This window comes from Panthera tigris, chromosome F3, assembly GCF_018350195.1.
Source record: "Panthera tigris isolate Pti1 chromosome F3, P.tigris_Pti1_mat1.1, whole genome shotgun sequence".
Taxonomy (NCBI): domain Eukaryota; kingdom Metazoa; phylum Chordata; class Mammalia; order Carnivora; family Felidae; genus Panthera; species Panthera tigris.
In genome coordinates, this window is record NC_056678.1 from 4886047 (window position 1) to 4905252 (window position 19206).

Below are 19206 nucleotides of genomic sequence, written 5' to 3' on the forward strand. Positions count from 1 at the left end.
GGCATCTTGGGGAAGCCAACTGGACTCAGTAAGATAGCTCTTGGTTTCACTCAATGCTTTTGCTCTCTTGTGGAGTTGCTACCAGTGTACGAAAGCAGGCTTCGGTAGGAGGAAAGATTCCACTAATTGAGATTTTAAGTTTCTGTAGATGTTTCCACTTGGCCTCACTCCAGGGAAAGCATCAGCACCCCCTTGCCTGGGGAAGCCTGCGCAGTGTGGTGACCTGGAAGCTGGGGGTGACGCACCGGGGAAAATGCTGAGTACGCGGGGTGCTCGTCAAGTGATTTGTTTCCAATGAAGACCAGAATACTCACCTTTGACAACTCCCCAATTAAAGGCTTTGCATGAAGCAGTATATTTCAGAGCAGAAACCCAAGGGGATGCAAACTCAAGGCTCAGAAGATGGGCATCCTTTGGCCAAGATCCAGAAGCTTCCACAACATTGCCATTGAACAAGTCTGTTCGTACAGGTGCTGTGAGACCAGAGGCGTGGCCAGAGCCTTGCACTGCCCCACAGGCTGGGGTTAAGGCTGAGGAGTGGGGTGGGGAGGCCCTGCTTCCCCACGTGACAGACAGACTTGTTAAACTAGGGAGATCGGTCCATTCCTGAACACTTCCACCATGTTTCTGCCCATCAGGCTCTCCGATGAGACCGTATCCTGCGTGTCCCTCTGTGTAGGAGCAGGCTCTGACAATGCGGAGCTCGACTTGTCATCCATGAGGCTGGCTTCCAGTCTAGGGGGCTGACTTCCAAACACTCGAGCCGCTAGCGCCATCTGTGCCTGTCCTGGCCAGTAAAGGGTCAGGTAGCCGGGCTCACGAGACCTCGGTTCCTATGTACCGAGTTCGGCTGAGTTTCGCCGGCACAGACGTGCACAGGTCTGTTTCCTTGGGGGGCAGCTGGGGCTGAGGTGCTGGGAAGCAGGGGCTGTCTAGCCTAGAAATAGGCTCCTGATGCTATGCTGCATTTGAGGGCAAACGTGAGTAGTATTCTCTGAGAGGCTGAGCCCTCTTAACCACGAGCAGGCGAGGGCCCTGACCTGGGAGGTAAGAGGAGGCTGCTGCTCCTCCACAGCTGGTCTCAGATAATCCGCTGACCACTCGGTGCCTTGGGGTTCCATCACTACAGTGGGTATGAGAGTCCCTAAGGGGGGGGGGGGTCGTGGTAGAATGAACATCTCAATCTGAGGCTTAGGTCCTACGTCGCTGGGACCTAAGACCTGGACAAAAGCCCTGGGCCCTGGCTCTCCAGGGGGGTGTGGTTCGCCACAGGAAACCTCTCCGCCTTCCGGTGCCAGGTCCGAGGGGACGAGCCTGTCCTTTCTAGGGATGGAGGCCTCGGGACATGGGAGACTGGGGACCGTTTGCACTGAAGCAGCACCCTGGACAACAGAGCCGTGGTGTGATCCCAACCTCCTTTGTTATTCTGAACCCATACTGTTGAGTCTCTGAGTACATTCTCTCAACTGGGGAAGATCCCCTGCTTCTAACAAACTCGCAAGACTGGAGAACAAAAAGTATGGCTCTCTTGAGTCGGTTCAAGCTCTCAATCCAGTCTTTGGAATCAAAACGACCACGGAGAATGTTTTGAGGGCCATGAAAAACCCCGGGTTTGTGGGCAAAGGAACGAGCACACGCATCGGGAAGGTGAAGATGTGTCGTCAGCAACAAACATCCCTCTCCAAGGGCACGTAAGGCCCGGGTCACACAGGCTTCTTTTCCCTTCAAAACGCGGCCCCCGTCGCCTCTCCCGTTCTCTCAAGCCCACGTGCACCTGCCCACGAGTCCGCCCGCTGCCCCTGCCCCCTGCTGCGGGGTGGCATCGAGTGTCACCTGCTGTTCCGACCTTCTCTGGAGACACACTGGCTTGTGCCCTTGCAGCCCCTATGCTCTGTGCAAGTGGCCTTAGCGGAAGAACCGTAAAGGACAGTTAACATTTATTCATAAGCAATACCGATTAGGGAACAGATCTACAAACACTACTTACGTAGAAACAGCAAGTCAGAAATCGGATCAAACACCAAGAGAAAACGAGCTGCAAATACATTTCAAAAAACGCATGGGGTTTGTTTTGTTTTGTGGTTGTTTCTGTCTGGACCAGCACCGTCTGGACACGAGAAAGTATGAACAGAAAGGTTTGGATAATAAAGATTTGCAAGGCACTTAATCAGTCGCTCTGGGGAATCCGCTGTTCGGTCTCGCTCCCGACAGCGATCCTGTGCGCGCCCTCGCCCCTTCCCACAAAGCCAGAGAAGAGAGAGGTCTCTTGCCAGCAGGACCCCTGTATAAACAAGTTCTTGAAAGTTCCTCAAAGTGCTTTTTCAGTCTCACGGGGCTTCCACGTCCTCGGGCTTTCCATCGTTTCCTCCTCCCACACGCGCGGCGTTCGCACCTTTCCTACAGAAAACACCAGAAAACTGCCTCCCGCTCAGCGCTCACTCCAGACTTGCACCAACCTTCATCCTCCTTCTGCTGTGTCCCAGCCGCCGGCACCAAGGGCCAGGCGAGGGGCTGGCTGTGGGGTCCCGGGGGGCCAGGGGCTGGCAGGCCAGGCCGGCGCCTCACCGGCGCCGGGAGGTGATGTCGAAGCAGGTGACCATCATGAGGTGGGCCTTGCAGAAGTTGACACGGCTCTCCAGGCGCTCTGTCACGCACTCCAGCGCCTCGAGGTACTCCAGGGAATCCAGCTCCCAGACCTGCTCCAAGTCAACTGCAAAGGAGGAGAGGGCTGGTGGAGACGCGGAGGGCACCTCCCGCTCACCACCTGCCGCCCCTGTGTCCCCCTGCCCGCTTCGCCGCCTCCCCGGGCTGGGACGGGACCCTGCCCGCCACCTGCATTTACACCGGGGCCCTCCGCTCTCACGGTGATTTCAGACCCCTCTCATTTTACGGAGACTCTACTGAGGGATCAGGCGACGCTCCAGCTCAGCTCACCCCCATCCACCTCCAGCACAGGCTGTGGGCCTCGACAGAGCCATTATTCTTTATTAGTGATAAAATAAATCTCCAAGCCGGGGTGCAGAGAATCCCCTCCTTTCTGGGGGTCTCCTCACCTGAGTGACACTTATCCCTTTGTCTACGTACATTATGGTCGTTCTTCTCTGCGTATTTCTTCTCACAGATGCACACAACTGCCTCTCTGAGCAGGTGGAGTAACCCGACCCTGTCTCCTGGCACCTCCTACTTTCACACACTCACTGGTGGTTCAGGAAATGACGAAGCCAACATCTATGATAATTAGGATCCCTTGCACTGGGCACACGAGCTGAGATTTAGGACCCAGATGCCGTCCCCCAGGTTCGGGCCTGCACAGAGCGAACAGTCTGCTTCCTTCAGTCCCTAAAGAGCAGTTATCTGGGGCCATTCCCTCCTGTCCCCGGGCCCCTGCTCTGTCCAGCGGTGACTGGGCAGGTGGGGGCGGGGGGGTTGGGCTGCCTGGCACTGGCTTCAGGGCAGCCGCAGGGGGCCCAGCGTGGACAGCAGCCAGGGTGGGGGGATGGCCCTGGAATCTGAGGTGGACACTTGCATTGCACTCTGGGTCAGCCATGGCTACCCTCCACCAGCTCAGGTGCCTTAAAAGCAAAATGAGAGTCACAGCTGCTACTCTGCCTCCTTTACCAAACTCGAGTTGCCACGGAGAGTACAATAAAAATGAGAGGTTGAAAGTGAACACGGCCCCAGAACTGTGACTCGAGTGCCGGGGAAATGCACGGGGTTCTCAGGAGGGCTGCCTCTTGTTACAGGTGCGTTAACTGAGACCTTGGCAAGGGAGGTGATTTGCTCAGGGTCACAGACCCTCAGGGCTGGAGCCGGGGATGAGACCGAGGGCTCCTGAGTGTCTAAAGTTGAAAAAACAGAGGGATGAGAGAAGTAATACAAAATTAAACACAGAGGGAAGGCCCAAGATGGCGACGGAGGAGAACCCTGAACTCACCTCCCCCTCCTCAACACATTAAATGTGTGTCTCCCTGCTGAGCAAATCTTCCTGATGAAGAACTGAGGGCTGACTGAAGGCTGCCTGCACGACAAAGGATGGAGGGACCGCACAGAGAACCAGGAGAGGGATGGAGACACGGCAATGAAGGGAGACCCACCCCCAACACTGCTTCCTGCCTGGGGTGCTGTCAGCTGCTGGGAGGGATAGAACTGAGGGGCCAGGAGCAGATTCGTCAGCCTGGGGCACAGGAAAAAAAAAAAGCCATGGTTTAAAAGGGCAACTAGAACAGAAAGGAACCAGCCCTGTGCCAAATAGTGAGAGGCTTTGCTAGAACTCTCTTCAAGCCGGAGGGGCTGGGGAGCGTCGTAGTTTACATTCACCCTCTGCCTTTACAGCACAGAAGGGAGCTCGGTCCAGGTGCCGTAGCCAGCTTGCCATCTCAGTGAGCCCTGGGCCCTCAGCCCACTCTGGCTCCAGATGCTCTGTGGCACAGAAAAAAAAGCCACAGTTTTGTTGTTTTTTTTTTTTTTTAATGTTTTAATGTTTATTTATTTTTGAGGGAGAGAGACAGAGTGTGAGCCAGGGAGGGGCAGAGAGAGGGAGACACAGAATACAAAGCAGGGTCCAGGCTCCGAGTTGTCAGCACAGAGCCCGATGTGGGGCTTGAACCCACGAACTGTGAGATCATGACCTGAGCCGGAGTCAGGTGCTCAACCAACTGAGTCACCCAGGAGCCCCCAAAAAGCCACAGTTTTAAAAAGCAATAAGAGTATACAGGTACCAGCCCTACAACTCTGCCAAATAGCAAGGAAGCTGCTGGAACTCTCTCCAGGATGACAGCACAGGCTAGGGCCATGGTTTCCATTCCCCCTTCACCTTGATAGTGCAGACAGGAGCAGGGTTGAGACACCTAGCTGGCCTGCTGCTACAGCAAATCCCAGACCCTCAGCCCACACTGGCCCTAGCAGTCCCACCAACATGGTCCCAGTGTGGCACACACCGGATGGTCCTGGACGGTGTTCACAAAGCTCCAGCCATCTTGCCAAGGTGACACAGGTTCAAAGCACCATGGAACACCCCAGGCCTGCACCACTTCAGCCCCAGCTGTCCCACCAGGGAAGTCTCAACACAGACTGCCCCATTCCCTAGCCTGTACCAGCTGCAGCTATAGCCAGCCAGCCAAGGATGCCAGGCACAGACAGTCAAAACACAGGGGACATTCCTACACAAGATCACTCCTTCAAGTTTATGAGAAGAAATAAACACACAGAAACACAGACAGTCAAACAAAATGAGGAGACAGAGGAATATACTCCAACTGAAAGAACAAGACAAAACCTCCGAAAAAGAACTAAAGGAAATGGAGATAAGCAATCTACCCGATGAAGAGTTCAAAGAAATGGTCATAAGAATGCTCACCTGAACCTGACTGGAGAGAGAAGTGGATGAGCTCAGTGAGAACTTAAACAAAGAGACCAAAAACATAAATAAGAACCAGAGTTGAAGAATACATAACTGAAATGAAAAATAGGTAAGAGGGAATCAACAGCAGATTAGAGGAGGCAGAAAATGGATAAGTGATCTGGAAAATAGTAATGAAAAGTATTCAGCTGAATAACAAAAAGTAAAAATAATAATAGACAATGAGATATATTAAGGGACCTCTGGGACAACGTCAAATGTACTAACATTCACATTATTGGGGCCCCAGAAGGAGAAGAGAAAGAGAAAGGGGCAGAAAACTTATTTGAAGAAATAATAGTGGAAAACTTCCCAACGTGGGGAAGAAAACACAGTGTTTCAAACAAGGTGAACTCAAGAAGGTCCACTTCAAGACATATAATAATTAAAATGTCAAGGATTTAATATAAAGAGAATTTTTAAAGCGGCAAGAGAGAAGCAACCAGTTACATACAAGGGAAACCTCATAAGAATATCAGCTGCTTTTTTAGCAGAAACTTGGCAGGCCAGAAGGGAGAGTCATGATAAATATAAAGTGCTGAAAGAAAAAAAACCTAATACCAAGAATAATCCAGTTGGCAAGATTATCATTCAGAATTGAAGGGGAGATAAAGAATTTCCCAAACAAAAGTTAAAGGAGTTCACCACCACTAAAAGAGCCTCATAAAAAAATGTTTAAAGAGACTGAAGTAGGAAAGAAAATGCCTTAATTAGAAGAAAATTATGCAAGGAAAATAATTCACGAGTAAAGCAAACATACAGAGCAATCACTTACAAAAGCTAGTATGAAGGTTGAAAGAAAAAAGTAATAAAACCAATTATATCTAAAAAACTAGGGGGCGCCTTGTAACTCAGTCAGTTAAGTGTCCGAATTCAGCTCAGGTCATGATCTCACCGTTCATGATCTGGTGGTTCATGAGTTCAAGCTCCACATTGGGCTCTGTGCTGACAGCTCAGAGCCTGGAGCCTGCCCAGAATTCTGTGTCTCCCTCTCTCTCTGCCCCTCCCCTGCTCGTGCTCTGTCTCTCCATCTCTCAAAAATAAACAAACATTTAAAAAAATTAAAAAAAAATAAAAAATTAGTTATAGGGACTCACAAAAAGATGTAAAATATGATAACATGTATATAAAATGTGGAGGGGGGAGCAAAAATGAAGTTCTTTTAGACTGTGTTCAATGACCTTCAATTTAATATGGACGGCTATATATCTAGGATGCTAAATAGGAACCACAAACCAAAAAGCTACAATAGATACAAAAAAATAAAAAGAAAACCGAGCATAACACTAAAGGAAGTCATCAATCACAAGGAAAGAAAACAAAAGAAGAGCAAAGATGAACTATAAAAACAACCAGAGAGCAATTAATAAAATGGCAATAAGTACACATCTATTGATAATTACTTTCAGTGTAAATGGTCTCAATGCTCCAGTCAAAATACATCGGGTGACAAAACATAAAAAACCAAGACCAATCTATATGCTGCCTACGAGAGACTCACTTCATACCTAAAGACACATACAGACTGAAAGTGAGGGGATGGAAAAAGATATTCCATGCAAATAGAAGCGGATAAATAAATAAAGTCAGGTTTAGCAATACTTTTAGCAAACAAAACTGACTTTGAAACAAAGACTGTAAGAAGAGACAAATAAGGGAATTACATAAAGACAAAGAAATTAATACAATAAGAGGATACAACAAGTGTAAATATCTATGCACCCAACAGTGGAGCACCTACATACATAAAGCAAATATTAACAGACATAAAGGAAGAAATTGACAGTCACACAACAATAGTAGGGGACTTTAACACACCACTGACATCAATCAATCATCCAAGCAGAAAAATCAACAGGGAAACAATGACTTTGACATATTAGACCAGATGGACTTAGCAGATACATACAGGAACAATCCATCCCCAAACTACAGAATACACATTCTTTTCAGATGCACATGGAATATTCTCCAGGAAAGATCACATGTCAAGACACAAAACAAGTCTCAATAAATTTAAGAAGACTGAAATCATATCAAATATCTTTCCACCCACAATGGTATGAAAGTAGAAATCAATTACAGGAAAAAACCTGACAACCACAATCATGTGGAAGCTAAACAACAGACTACTAAACAACCAATGTGTCAGTGAAGAAATCTAGGTGGAAATGAAAAAAAAAAAAAATACATGGAGACAAATGCAAATGAAAACACAATGATCCAAAATTGAGATACAGCAAAAGTAGTTCTAAGTGGGAACTTTATAGGAATACAGGCCTACCTCAAGAAACAAGAAAAATCTGAAACAATCTCTTCTCATACCTAAAGGAAGCAGAAAAAGAAGAAAAAAGCCCAATGCTAGCAGAAGAAAGGAAAAAATAAAGATCAAAGCAGGAATAAATGAAATAGAGACTTAAAAAATAGAAAAGATCAATGAAACCAAGAGCTGGTTCTTTGAAAAGAAAAACAAAATTGATAAACTTTTAGGTATACTCATCAAAAAAAAAATAGACTCAAATAAAGAAAATCAGAAATGAAAGAGAAAAACAAGTAACACCACAGAAACACAAAGGAATACAAGGAAAAATACAATGAAATGATTTTTCATTTTACAATGGAAACTTTGCCAACAAATTGGACAACCTAAAGAAATGGATAAATTCCTAGGAACATACAAACTTCCAAGACTGAATCCAGAGGAGACAGAGAGTCTGAACTGATGGCTAATAGTAAAATTGAATCAGTAATCAAAAACTTCCAACAAACAAAAGCCCAGGACCAGATGGATTCAAGGTGAATTCTACCCATCATTTAAAGAAGAGTTAATACCTATTCTCTTCAAACTACTCCAAAAAGAAGCTTCCAAATTAATTCTAAGGGGCCAGCATTACCCTGATACCATAGTCATATAAAAACACTATAAAAAAAATATAGGCTAATATTCCTGATGAATATAGATACAAAAATCCTCAACAAAATATTAGCAAACCACATTCAACAATACATTAAGAGAATCATTCACCTTGAATAAGTGGAATTTATTCCACAGATGCAAAGATGGTTCAATATCCACAAATCAATTAAGGTGATACGTCACATTAATACATTGAAGGATGAAACGTACGATCATCTCAATAGATGCAGAGAGAACATTTGACAAAGTACAACATCTGTTCATGATAAAAACTCTAAAACTGAGTTTAGAGGGAACAACATCAACATAATAAAGGCCATATATGACAAACCCATAGCGAACACCATACTCAATGTGGAGAAACTGACAGCTTTTCCTCTAAGATCAAGAATAAGAAAAAGATGTCCACTCATTTTTATTCAACTTAGTACTGGAAGTCCTAGCCATAGAAATCAGACAATAAAAAGAAATAAAAGGCATCTAAATTGGTAAGGAAGAAATAAAACTGTCGCTATGTGCAGATGACATGATACTCTGTAACGAAAACCCTGAAGACTCCACAAAGAAACCATTAAGAGTAATAAATTAACTCAGGAAAGTTGCAGGATATGAGATTAATATACAGAAATCTGTTGCATTTATATACAAGAATAATGAGCTGGCCAAAGGAGAAATTAAGAAAACAATTTAAGGGGCGCCTGGGTGGCTCAGTCAGTGGAGCGTCCAACTTCGGCTCAGGTCATGATCTCGTGGTCTGTGGGTTCGAGCCCCGTGTCGGGCTCTGTGCTGACAGCTCAGAGCCTGGAGCCTGTTTCAGATTCTGTCTCCCTCTTCCTCTGACCCCCCCTTGCTCATACTCTCTCTCTCTCTCTGTCTCAAAAATAAATAAATGTTAAAAAAAAATTTAAGAAAACAATTTAAAATTGCACCAAAAATAATAAAATGCTTAGGAAGAAAACTTAACCAAGGAGGTGGAATATTATTCAGCCATAAGAAAGATCAAGTTCTTTCCATCTGCAACAACATCAATGGACCCAGAGGGCACCATATGCAACAACATCAATGGACCCAGAGGGCACCATACTTAGGGAAAGACAAATGCTATTTGATTTCACTTATATGAGGAATTTAAAAGAGATGAAAAATTGCACAAACGGAAAATCAGGAACAGACCCATAAATACAGAGAGCAAACTGGTGGTTGCCTGAAGGGAGGAGGGGGGAGGGAGGTACAGGCTTCCAGTTAGGGAACCAATATGTCATGGGGATGGAAGGCGTGGCTTCTGATTCTGGGTCTCCCTCCCTCCCTCTTCCTCTCACGGGGAATATAGTCAATGGTGTGGTCACGGTGTCGTGTGGTGACAGACGGTGCCACACGTGCAGTGAGCACAGCACGACATAGAGAATCAGCGTGTTGTACACCTGAAACTAACATAACAGAGCATGGCAATATTGCATGGCAATAAAGAATAAACAAAATTAAAAAAACTAAAAACAGAATCTACCATGACATACCTTTCTCAGGCTATGTTACTAGACCACCTCGAAAGTGGCATCAGAATTAAGAAAAATAAAAATGGATGCCAGCACATAGATTTCTGTGCCAATAGTCAGCTTATCACCCACTCCCAGTGCATCATCAGCCTGTGGCCTCACTGGTTTTTTTTTTTTTTTTTTTTCTTTGCTTGTTTTTGGTTTCATTTCATCTTAAAGGACCAATCTGTGTTTCTGCCTTCATGTAGCCTTCTGTTCATTGCCTTTCTGAGCATCAAACAGTCGCTGATTCTAGACAGGTACAAAGGCATGAAGGAAGTGATTGTTTTCTGGAAGCGATTACACATATGTGCTCATGTGTAAGCTCACTCCCATCTTGGGGAAAAAAAACGAGATTTTGTAAGATAAAGACAGTTCTCGAGCCTGCCTTACAGCACTCAAAAAACTAAAACTTTAATGAAAACAGCACAAATGAAGGCTGGGGGGTTGGGGGGGTGGTGCCAGAATGGGCATCCCCGGGACCTTGAGGCTCCTGGGATTTGTGAAAGGAGATGGGTTATCCACGAGTGGGGGAGAAGTGAGCACTGGGCCCCATATTTATGCCATGACCAGACATTGGCTAGCGTCCTTATTCATGTCATCGCACCCCACCAGGGCCTGAGAGTGTGGGTCCGTGTCCCCGTACAGTCTCTAACCGGGGACCTAAGTCCGCGCACTGTGCAGGCAGGTGCTAGGGAACTGTCTTCTGCTGACGACTTGTATTCGGTTCTGGGATAATAACAACAGTACTACGAGTACAACTAGTCCTGCTACTAAGCACCTTCATCAAGCACCCAGCAGCATCACTCACTCCCTCCTCATGACCCCCCACGAAGTAGGTTCCACGACACTTCCCATTTTACAGCTCGGGGAAATCAAGGCTCAGGGAGGCCCCCACAGTTCGTGTGCGGGAAAGCCACCTCTGATCAGGTCTGCGGGACTGTGGTCATCCCACAAACGGTGCAACACGGAGGGATGCTTGGCAGACTGGTCACCACCCTCTGTCCTCAGGTTGGCGCACTGGATCCTCGCAAGTACCCAGGGAGGTGCTCAGGCGATGTTACCACTCCGTTCTTACGGAAAAGAAACTGCTGGAGGGCGGACTGCTGTTAGGGGTAGGACACAGCCAGGAGGCTGGCAAGTTCTGTCCCTTTCTTCTGGGCCCAGTATTTCTGCAGACTCCACCTATCCAGGGGACTCTCTGAGCCAGGGGACACAGTGGAGATGGTGACTGATGTGTGGGAGGGGAGAGGCAGGGGGTAGTGGGGGAGCAAGGGGGACAGTGGTGAAGGGCAGGAGACCAGTGGAGGCAGAGGGGGAAGAGCTGGTGAGTGCCGGACAGGGAGGGAAAGGAATTTTATCGGCAGCTATGCATTTTATTCCACAAAGTCTTCCAGCCTTGGGTCCCATATCAGTGAAATAGTTGGGACCAGATCTGAGCTTTATTTTGCAGTAAATGGAATGGTTAGGAACAAATAAATACGAGACAATTGAATCTGTCAGAGAGAGCAAAATTGTTCTGAATTGTTAGGAGACGGTTACTGTCACCCTGGGCTTTCTATTAAATAGAAATAACACGGCGAATGTTACTTTTTTTTCCACTCAAAAATGTTTTTTTTCCTGCTCTCTGGGTTCTTTGTGAGGCTTTTCTAGGATTGCACATTCTACCCTATTAAGAGCTCTATAAATTCTTGTGTATTTCAGGCTAGATATGCAACGTGATTTTGTGGCCCAAGAGCGGATTTGTAATGCAACTTCATGTCTGGCTGATCTGACATATGCAGGATGGGGCGGGGGGGGGGGTGTGTGTGGAATCTCATTTTCAGATGCTTTGGACTGAGACACATAAGAAAAATTCTCGCAAGAGCAACACTCCCCACCCCTTTGTGCTGCCCCACCCCCCCCACCTTCCCTACAGAGAGTGAGACCGTGGGCTCAGAGCTACTGTGTCCATTTGATGGTGTCCAAGCCCTCGGGTCCCGGCACCATCCATGGACACCTCACCCCGGGACGTGTGCCAGGCCTGGTTCGCCGGCCAACCCAGTAGTCCCAGAGACGGGAATGAACCTGGGGTCTTACATTCGCGGAGCCACTTGTTGGGATCCAGCATCAGGTGCTGCTTGGTGACCTCCAGCTCCTTCATCAGCCACTCATACTTGGCTCGGACCTCGGCGATTCTCTGCTGGCGATGCTCCAGAATTTTCAGCTTTGCGTTGAAGCACGTGACCTCCTACAAGGTAGACGAGAAGGCGTGGGGGTGCGGGGAGAGGAGAGCCTCCCCCACCCAGCTCGGACCCACGCAGCCTCTTCTAGATGGGAACGCCATGTGCACAGCGGGGACGAGGGAGCTGGCCCCTCACTGGGGAGCCGGGAGGGCCCTGGGCCAGCCCAGCCACGCTTCTGCCTCACCGGGGTTGGATCGGACAGCCACAGGGCAGGACTGCCGCAGCCCTTTCTTAAATTTAGGAGGTGGCTGGCGTTCCCAGCTGGAGCCAGAAAAGCCCCCAGGACTGGCAGTTCCCCCAGCGCTGGAGCCCTTTCAACACTCGGGGTGGAGAAGTGCGGAGCTCTCCAGGGGGCTGGCTGGGGGGCTGCCCCCGTGTGGGGACCAGGAGGCTCACCTTGCCGTTGCCCCCTCGTCGCCGCTGTAGTCGTTCCACGTCATCGATTTCGTAGACTTTAATCTCAAAAGGTTCCCCGAGGCCCCTCTGGGTGCTGCGCAAGGGGCCGTCCACCCAGCGGACCCCGGTGCTGCTGGCGGGTTTTCTTACGGGGGAAGGGGTGTCCAGGGACAGCGCAGGGATGAGCCTCCGTCTCTGAGAACCTAAGTACGGAATTAAACCCAAAGGGAATCTGTTTGAATTTCAATCTTTTACATCTTGATATGCAATTTTTGGTGGGGGACCCTGATGGGCATCCTAGGATGTGCGGTAGGTGAATGCGAAACACGCCAAGGCCCAGCCACGCACCTTGACAATTAATCCCTTAAACTGGCACCTAGGCTTCACCTCCAAGAGCTCACGAATTCCCTGCCTGACCTTTACAGCTGCCCCTGGTCTCTGCCCACGAAACACACACACACACACACACACACACACATAGACACGCACACCAGAAAACGCGCACACACAAAAACACGTGGTCTAGAACCGTAAGCCATATGCTCAGCATGAATATGTGTCACAGTGAAATTAAAGAGATGTTTGTGTTAGGGAAAAGGGGTCTGTGTTTGGTAATGTGGTCATAGGAGTTCTAGGAAACACTGCTTATTTGCTTATAACAACAACACTGTACTAAGCACCGATTATACGTCAGACCCTATTCAACATGCTTTACGCATTGTGACGGACGGCTAGCTGTCCCCGAGACCTGTTCTCTTCTTCCTCCGGGAAAGAGACTGGGTCGTAGCAGGGCACACAGCCCCCAGGAAGGGACCACGCCCTGGGTACATGCACCTTAAGCTCCTCCCGATAGGGTATCCACAGAAGTGTTACGGGCAACTGCTAGGAAGTGTCCTTAAAGGTGGGGGGTCTGGCCTCCTCCTCTTCCTTTCTCCTTTGTCCTGGGTGAAATATGGGCCCAGTGGCTGCGTCATGAGGTGAAGATCATAAATAACACAAAAAGAAGACAGAAGGAGCCTGGATTCCTGGTACCCTAGAGACTTTTACGTGATTGTCTACACAGATTTGTCTTCTTCAAAGACTTAATTCTTGGAGTGCCTGGGTGGCTCAGTCGGTTAAGCATCTGACTTTAGCTCAGGTCACGATCTCATGGTTCATGAGTTCGAGCCCCGTGTCAGGCTCTTTGCTGACAGCTCGGAGCCTGGAGCCTGCTTCAGATTCTGTGTCTCCCTCTCTCTGCCCCTCCCCCACTTGCACTCTGTCTCTCTCTGTCTCTCAAAAATGAACAAACAGTAAAACAAGTTAAAGACTTAATTCTTCCAGGGCATGTTGAGGTTCACAGCCACCTTGAAAGGAAGGGACAAGATGGTACCTGAGGACCCAGTGAGCAGCACAGGGGGAACACAGTGAATCAGGCCTCGCTCAGCCCTGGTGAGGAGTAACAAGTCGTGGGTATTGGTGCGGCAGCTCAGCAAACTGAACCCGGCATCCCATCGGTCGGTTAAGTTTACCAAGCACCCAGAGAAGGGCAGGCATGGTGCTCGGTGCTTAGCGTGGCAAAGGATATAGAAGACAAGCTTGGTGTTTAAAGCACTGGTCACCAGCGGGGTGACATAGAAAAAAACTCTGAGCTCACTTGGAGGACCATCTGCCAGCCAGCCAACCAGCCAGTGAATCAATCAGGGGTGTCCGAATGACTCATGGGAGCCTGCACCATGCAGTGCTGGGCACCCAGCGGGCTGAGCCAGGTGCGGAACTGGCCTTGCGGGAGCTCATGTCCAGGCAGGTCAAGCCCTACGTGCATCCCGGAACAGGCAGGCTCCCCGGGCCTCCCTCACTCCCTCCCCGGCTTTCTATGGTGGGCCTGCTACAGTGGGAAGGGACTTCATTCAGACCAAGGTGCTGATCTGATTCTCAGATTTCCCCAGCCAGCCTGGGAGCAGGAAAGTGACAGGAGGAAGCTCAGGAGGTAACCCAGCAGGCGTGGGGTGAAAGGTCTGGGACGTGAAGAAGCGGCCAAGAGTCTGGGAAGAGTTCACGTGACACTTGAGGAGTGATGCCAGAGGGCTGTCGGGGCTCCGGTGGGGCCTTCCCTGATTCACGTCCTTTTAGCCACTGAGCGCACCCCGGCCAGGGCAGACACATGCTCCCCATCCAGGCTGGCCGTCACCACTCTAATTCACGGCTAATGGCCGTGTTGCTGACCACATCTGGCTGGCAGTGCCCTGTGGATGGACTGATGAAAATCCATCAGTAAAAGCAAACACGGCTTCTCTCTTGGTCAAGAACCCAGAACGACTACCCCATGGCCAACTACAACTTTGCCAGGCATTGAAGGCATAACTTGGTCTGTGCTTACATTTTCTGTGGTCGTCACATCCATCAAGAACGTCCCCTCATTGAGTTCATCTCACCCTGTTGCCCAAGACCCCAAGTCTCCTACTTTCTGGCAGGACCCACGTGCCCTGAGGCCGGGTCCTCAGCGTGTCACATTCTGGCCAGTTCCACGCACCTTCCACCAACACGGATCTCCAGGAAGGAGACCAATAAGCTTAAGGATGTTCGCTGGTTTCTCGTGTCATGTGCACAACAGAGCACTGAGAGCGCAAGGTTATCCTCCTCATCCTGTATTTCTAGTTCATTTTTCAACCAAAGCATTAAAGTTTTCCAAACTCAAAAGCAATCTCTGATAAAAGATAACTGGTCTCCTCCGCAGTTTTAAACACTTCTAATAATTATAAAATCCAGCTACCCAGCTAGGAGTTTCCTTTGAGAAGGTTTACGGCTTCTCTTAAGGAAGGTGCTTTTGATTTATGCTGATCATGTCTGACAGCCAACATTTCTCTTAATAATAACCATAAATAAGCAAGACAAGGTCACCTAACGGTGAGGAGCACGTCTCCACTGCCACCTCCATTGTCAAGGTCACCTAACCTGTGAGCGGCATTTTTTGGATTTTTTGGTATGGCTGTGGATCTCCACTGCCATATTCATTATGAAGGTCACAGAGATCTGGTGCTCCCGGCGTTCAGTCACCTAGCCTGGTGCTTTGATCCTACACCCTGTCCTCCAACAGCCTAACCTGACAGGAGATGCTCAGAGGATGACGTTTGTAAAAGCAGGCGGCACTCCGCAAGGACAGGTGCTGAGCCTGCTGGCCACTCTCCAGGCAGCCATTTTACAGAGCTCTTTACCCCAGCGCGACAGCCACACCGAAAGATGCAAATCTTGGGGAAAAAAAAAGATGCTCAAAGAACAAAAGGGACCAGCAGACGGAAGGCTCTCGATGGGGGTGCGGGAAAGCATTCTAACGGGCAAACACATATGAGCGCACAGGCTGCGTCACAACGGTGCGGACCCTGAAGAATGAAGTCTGGGTAGATTGTAGCAACAAGGTTTGTCAACCAAGTACTGGGAAGGCCAGCAGATCTTCTCCTCCCTCCGCCCCCCTGCAAACAGTCTGGCTCGGATGAACTTTCTTTCTATTTTTAGTGACTAACATCAGTATGTTTTCACGCTCACGGCCCTGAAAAGAGGACACAGCAGCTGTCATGTTATTACTGAGTGGCTTTTCTTTCTGCACTTGTCTCGCACGGGCACCGCTCCCAGGTCCCTGATGAGGCGCAGAGTGCCAAGGGCCTGGGGTGGGGCATCGCCAAAGTGGGTCTGAGCCTGAAGCACACGCCGCCCGGGAAATAAAGATGGCGGACAGCCGTGAGTCCTGGACGTGTTCACAGCACAATACGCTCACACACCGTGGTCTGTGAGGGGGTGGGCAGGTGGGGAGAGCGACACCACAGCATCTAGAACTATGAGGTTGATTTCTTCGATTTGAGGCAGACAGATGCTTTATGATGCGCCTTACATTTGGGTTGGAACGTTCTAGAGCTTGTGCTTGCCTACGTTGGGAGGAGGGAAAAAGCAACCCCCCGCCCCCCATGGTTGAGAGAAAAAGCTGTTGCCGGAGCAGCTGCAGGACAGAGGAGACCCCACTTGGAGGACTCCCCCCATATTTTAATTCCAAACCTGCTGGTGCCACCAATATTCTGTGGCACAACGGCTTCTGAGGGCTCCCAGAGAGCCTGGGGTCCCACAGGAGGGCTCAGTACGGCAAAGGGCCGGCTAGGAGGGCAGGACCACGCCACTCTCACTTTAACTGAGGCACAGAGTTGCACGCGGGGCTCTTTACGAGGTGGCCTCGTTGAAAGCGCGTTCTTATGCTAGAGAACAAGCAGAGGTAACTTCTGTGGAAGCCACTGAAGAGCGGAGCTCAATCACAGAGAATTCTGAAGTAGCTCAAGTCGTCCTCAGTTCCTTCTGCCTCCTGTCTCTCCGCCCAGTCTCTCCCGGCTGACCTTTCACCTCACCTACCCCATGGCTACGAGGGCCACCCTCTCTGACCTGGGTCCTCTTCTTCTCATCCATCATAACGTCCTGTCACGTGTCACTCCAAACTCCAATTAACAAGTCAGGGGGTTTTACCACCATGTCATATCCTTTGCACTGTTTACTTGCTTTTGATGGGAGATTCCGGGAGATGCCAAGACTTGCTCAGAAAGCATGCATTTGGGGCACCAGGGTGCTTGGGTGTGCCGTGCTGGTGCAGTGTGTGTGTGTGTGTGTGTGTGTGCGTGTGTGTGTGTGTTGTGCAGCTGTACTGTGCGTGTGTTCAGGCCCCATGGTGGCTGTATACACACGACTGTCCACGAGTGTGTCTGGGGGTGGGGGTGGGGGGGACAGAGGAAGGGCCTCCCCATCGCGCGGCCAAGGAGATCAGTGCGCTTCATCCTGCTTCCAGGGAGCGGCTGCCAGGGTCTAAGGCCACCAGCCCCAAGTTTTGGTGTCTGTAGCCGCCAGGCCATGAGGCTCGTGGCTCTGACCTGACCCCTCCGAAAGCCCTGAGCGGCGGCACTGTCGCTCCCAGAGCAGACAAGCCTGGGTCTCGGGGACTCCGGAGGGCCGCGTAAGCAGGTGCCCACGGGCTGGATGCCCCTGGCGCGCCAAAGTCTGGCAGTGGGTTCCCACAGCGACACCTATCGCGGCCGTGGCCCCGTGGAGGCCTTGAGGGCGCAGGCGGTCAGTGGGGGCGGGGGGCGGGGGGTGGGGGGGGAGGCAGGAAGGGGGGCCCGGGGTCCTGCCCGCGCCCGCCCGGTGCCTACCTGAGTTGGAGCGCTTCTTCGGGGCCTTGAGGCTGCGGCAGCGGCCGCCCACGGAGCTGCTGTTGTCGCTCGTGGAGTCGTGCGCGGAGGACGCGCTGCCGGTGGCCTCGCTGTCGCGCGGCACGCTCTCGTAGCCGCTGCTGCCGCCGCTGTGGTAGAACAGGGCCGTCTTGCCCATGGCGGGCGGCAGCTCGCCGCTCAGCACGCTGCTGTTGTCGCTGCCGTGGCCGCTGCTGCAGCGGTGCGGCCGGCGCGGCGGCGTCACCTTGCTGTAGGGCGAGGGCAGCGGGGGCGCGGCCGGCCGCTCGTCGCCCCCCGCGCGCCCGCCCGCGCCGCCCTGCAGCAGCTCGGAGATGCGCCCGTTGACGGCGCGCGGCGGCGGCTTGCCGGCGGGCCCGGCGCCCCGGCTGCGGCTGAGGGACTGCGTGGACCAGGACGTGGGCTTGGCGCTGGCCGCCAGCCCCGGGCTCTGGCCCACCGCCTGCGGCAGGGACTTGGTGGAGAAGCTGAGCGTCTTGGTGGTGGCGGTGGCCAGGCTGCGCGCCTTGGGGCTGGCCAGCAGGAGCTTGCTCACCGCCGAGATCTTGCACGTGCCGGCCTTGGGCGACGCGACGGCGCCGGGGGCGCCGGCGGCGGCGGCGGCAGGCGGCGCGGGGCCCAGGGCGGTGGGCGAGGCCCCGGCGCCCCCGCGGCCCGGGCTCCTCCCCGCGCGGGGCATCGTGCTGTCCTTGCCCGCGTGCGCCCGCCAGCTCCCCGCGCACAGGCTCTCGGCCCTCTCCAGCGACAGGCACTCGTAGTGGCTGACGGTGGCCCTGCCGAGGGAGTTGGTCCTGCTGGCCAGCTGCTCCAGCTTGGCGCTGAACAGCCGGCTGCTGCTGCTGGCCTCCTTGGCCTGGCCGCCGGCCTCATCCGGGAACGGGGCCAGGAGGGGCGCCGCGGGGTGCGACGGGCTGCTGGTGCCGCTGCTGCAGGCGCTGTGCTGGGGGCTGGCCCGGTTCTTCTGGTCCAGGCTGGACTTGCGGACGGGCGGCAGAGGGGGCGTCCCTTTGGGCCGGGCCAGCATACAGTGCTTGGGCGACGCCGCCTTCCTCTCCAAGGCCGCCTTGCAGGGCGACGCGCCCTGGGCGCTGCCCAGCCCGTTGGTCTCCGCGGCGCACGGGTAGAACGGACTGCCCGGCTCCTCCTGCCGGCTGGCCTTCTGGAAAGCCCTGGGAAGGCTGCTGGACTTCAGGCCTCTGTTGGGGTGCACGGGGCTCTGGGCGGCCACACCGGGCAGGGCCATCTCACAGCCATCCGCAACCCTCCTGAGGTTGTCGCTCCCGGGGGAAGCGGACACCTCACCGCTGCTGCTGCTCAGCCTGTCCCCAGGGCTGGCCTTCCTGTCCTGCTCTGCTCTGGCCTCAGGCTTTGCGGGGGGGCCTGTGGCGGCCTCACGGCCGGCCCCTTCTTCACCGGGATAGGCGCTCTCTTTCTTTACCTCCTCTTCCCGTTTTAGCCAAGGGTCCTCAAATCTCATCTCTGTCTTCGCACCGGTTTCCCGGCTGTCCTGGGGCTGGGCTGCTCTGGGCGCTGAGCTCAC

At 51.7% G+C, this 19206-nt stretch overlaps 1 protein-coding gene across 1 annotated transcript in view; it reads right to left on the reverse strand.

Annotated features, from left to right (window-relative positions):
• Window positions 1-1920: 1920 nt before the first annotated feature.
• Window positions 1921-19206, reverse strand: part of KIF26B (kinesin family member 26B) — a 464690-nt gene continuing 447404 nt past the window's right edge. Inside the window, 4 exon segments of the mRNA XM_042975573.1 lie at window positions 1921-2710; window positions 11927-12077; window positions 12469-12671; window positions 17628-19206. Of these exon segments, the coding sequence (XP_042831507.1) occupies window positions 2562-2710; window positions 11927-12077; window positions 12469-12671; window positions 17628-19206 (2082 nt within the window). The 3' untranslated portion in view covers window positions 1921-2561.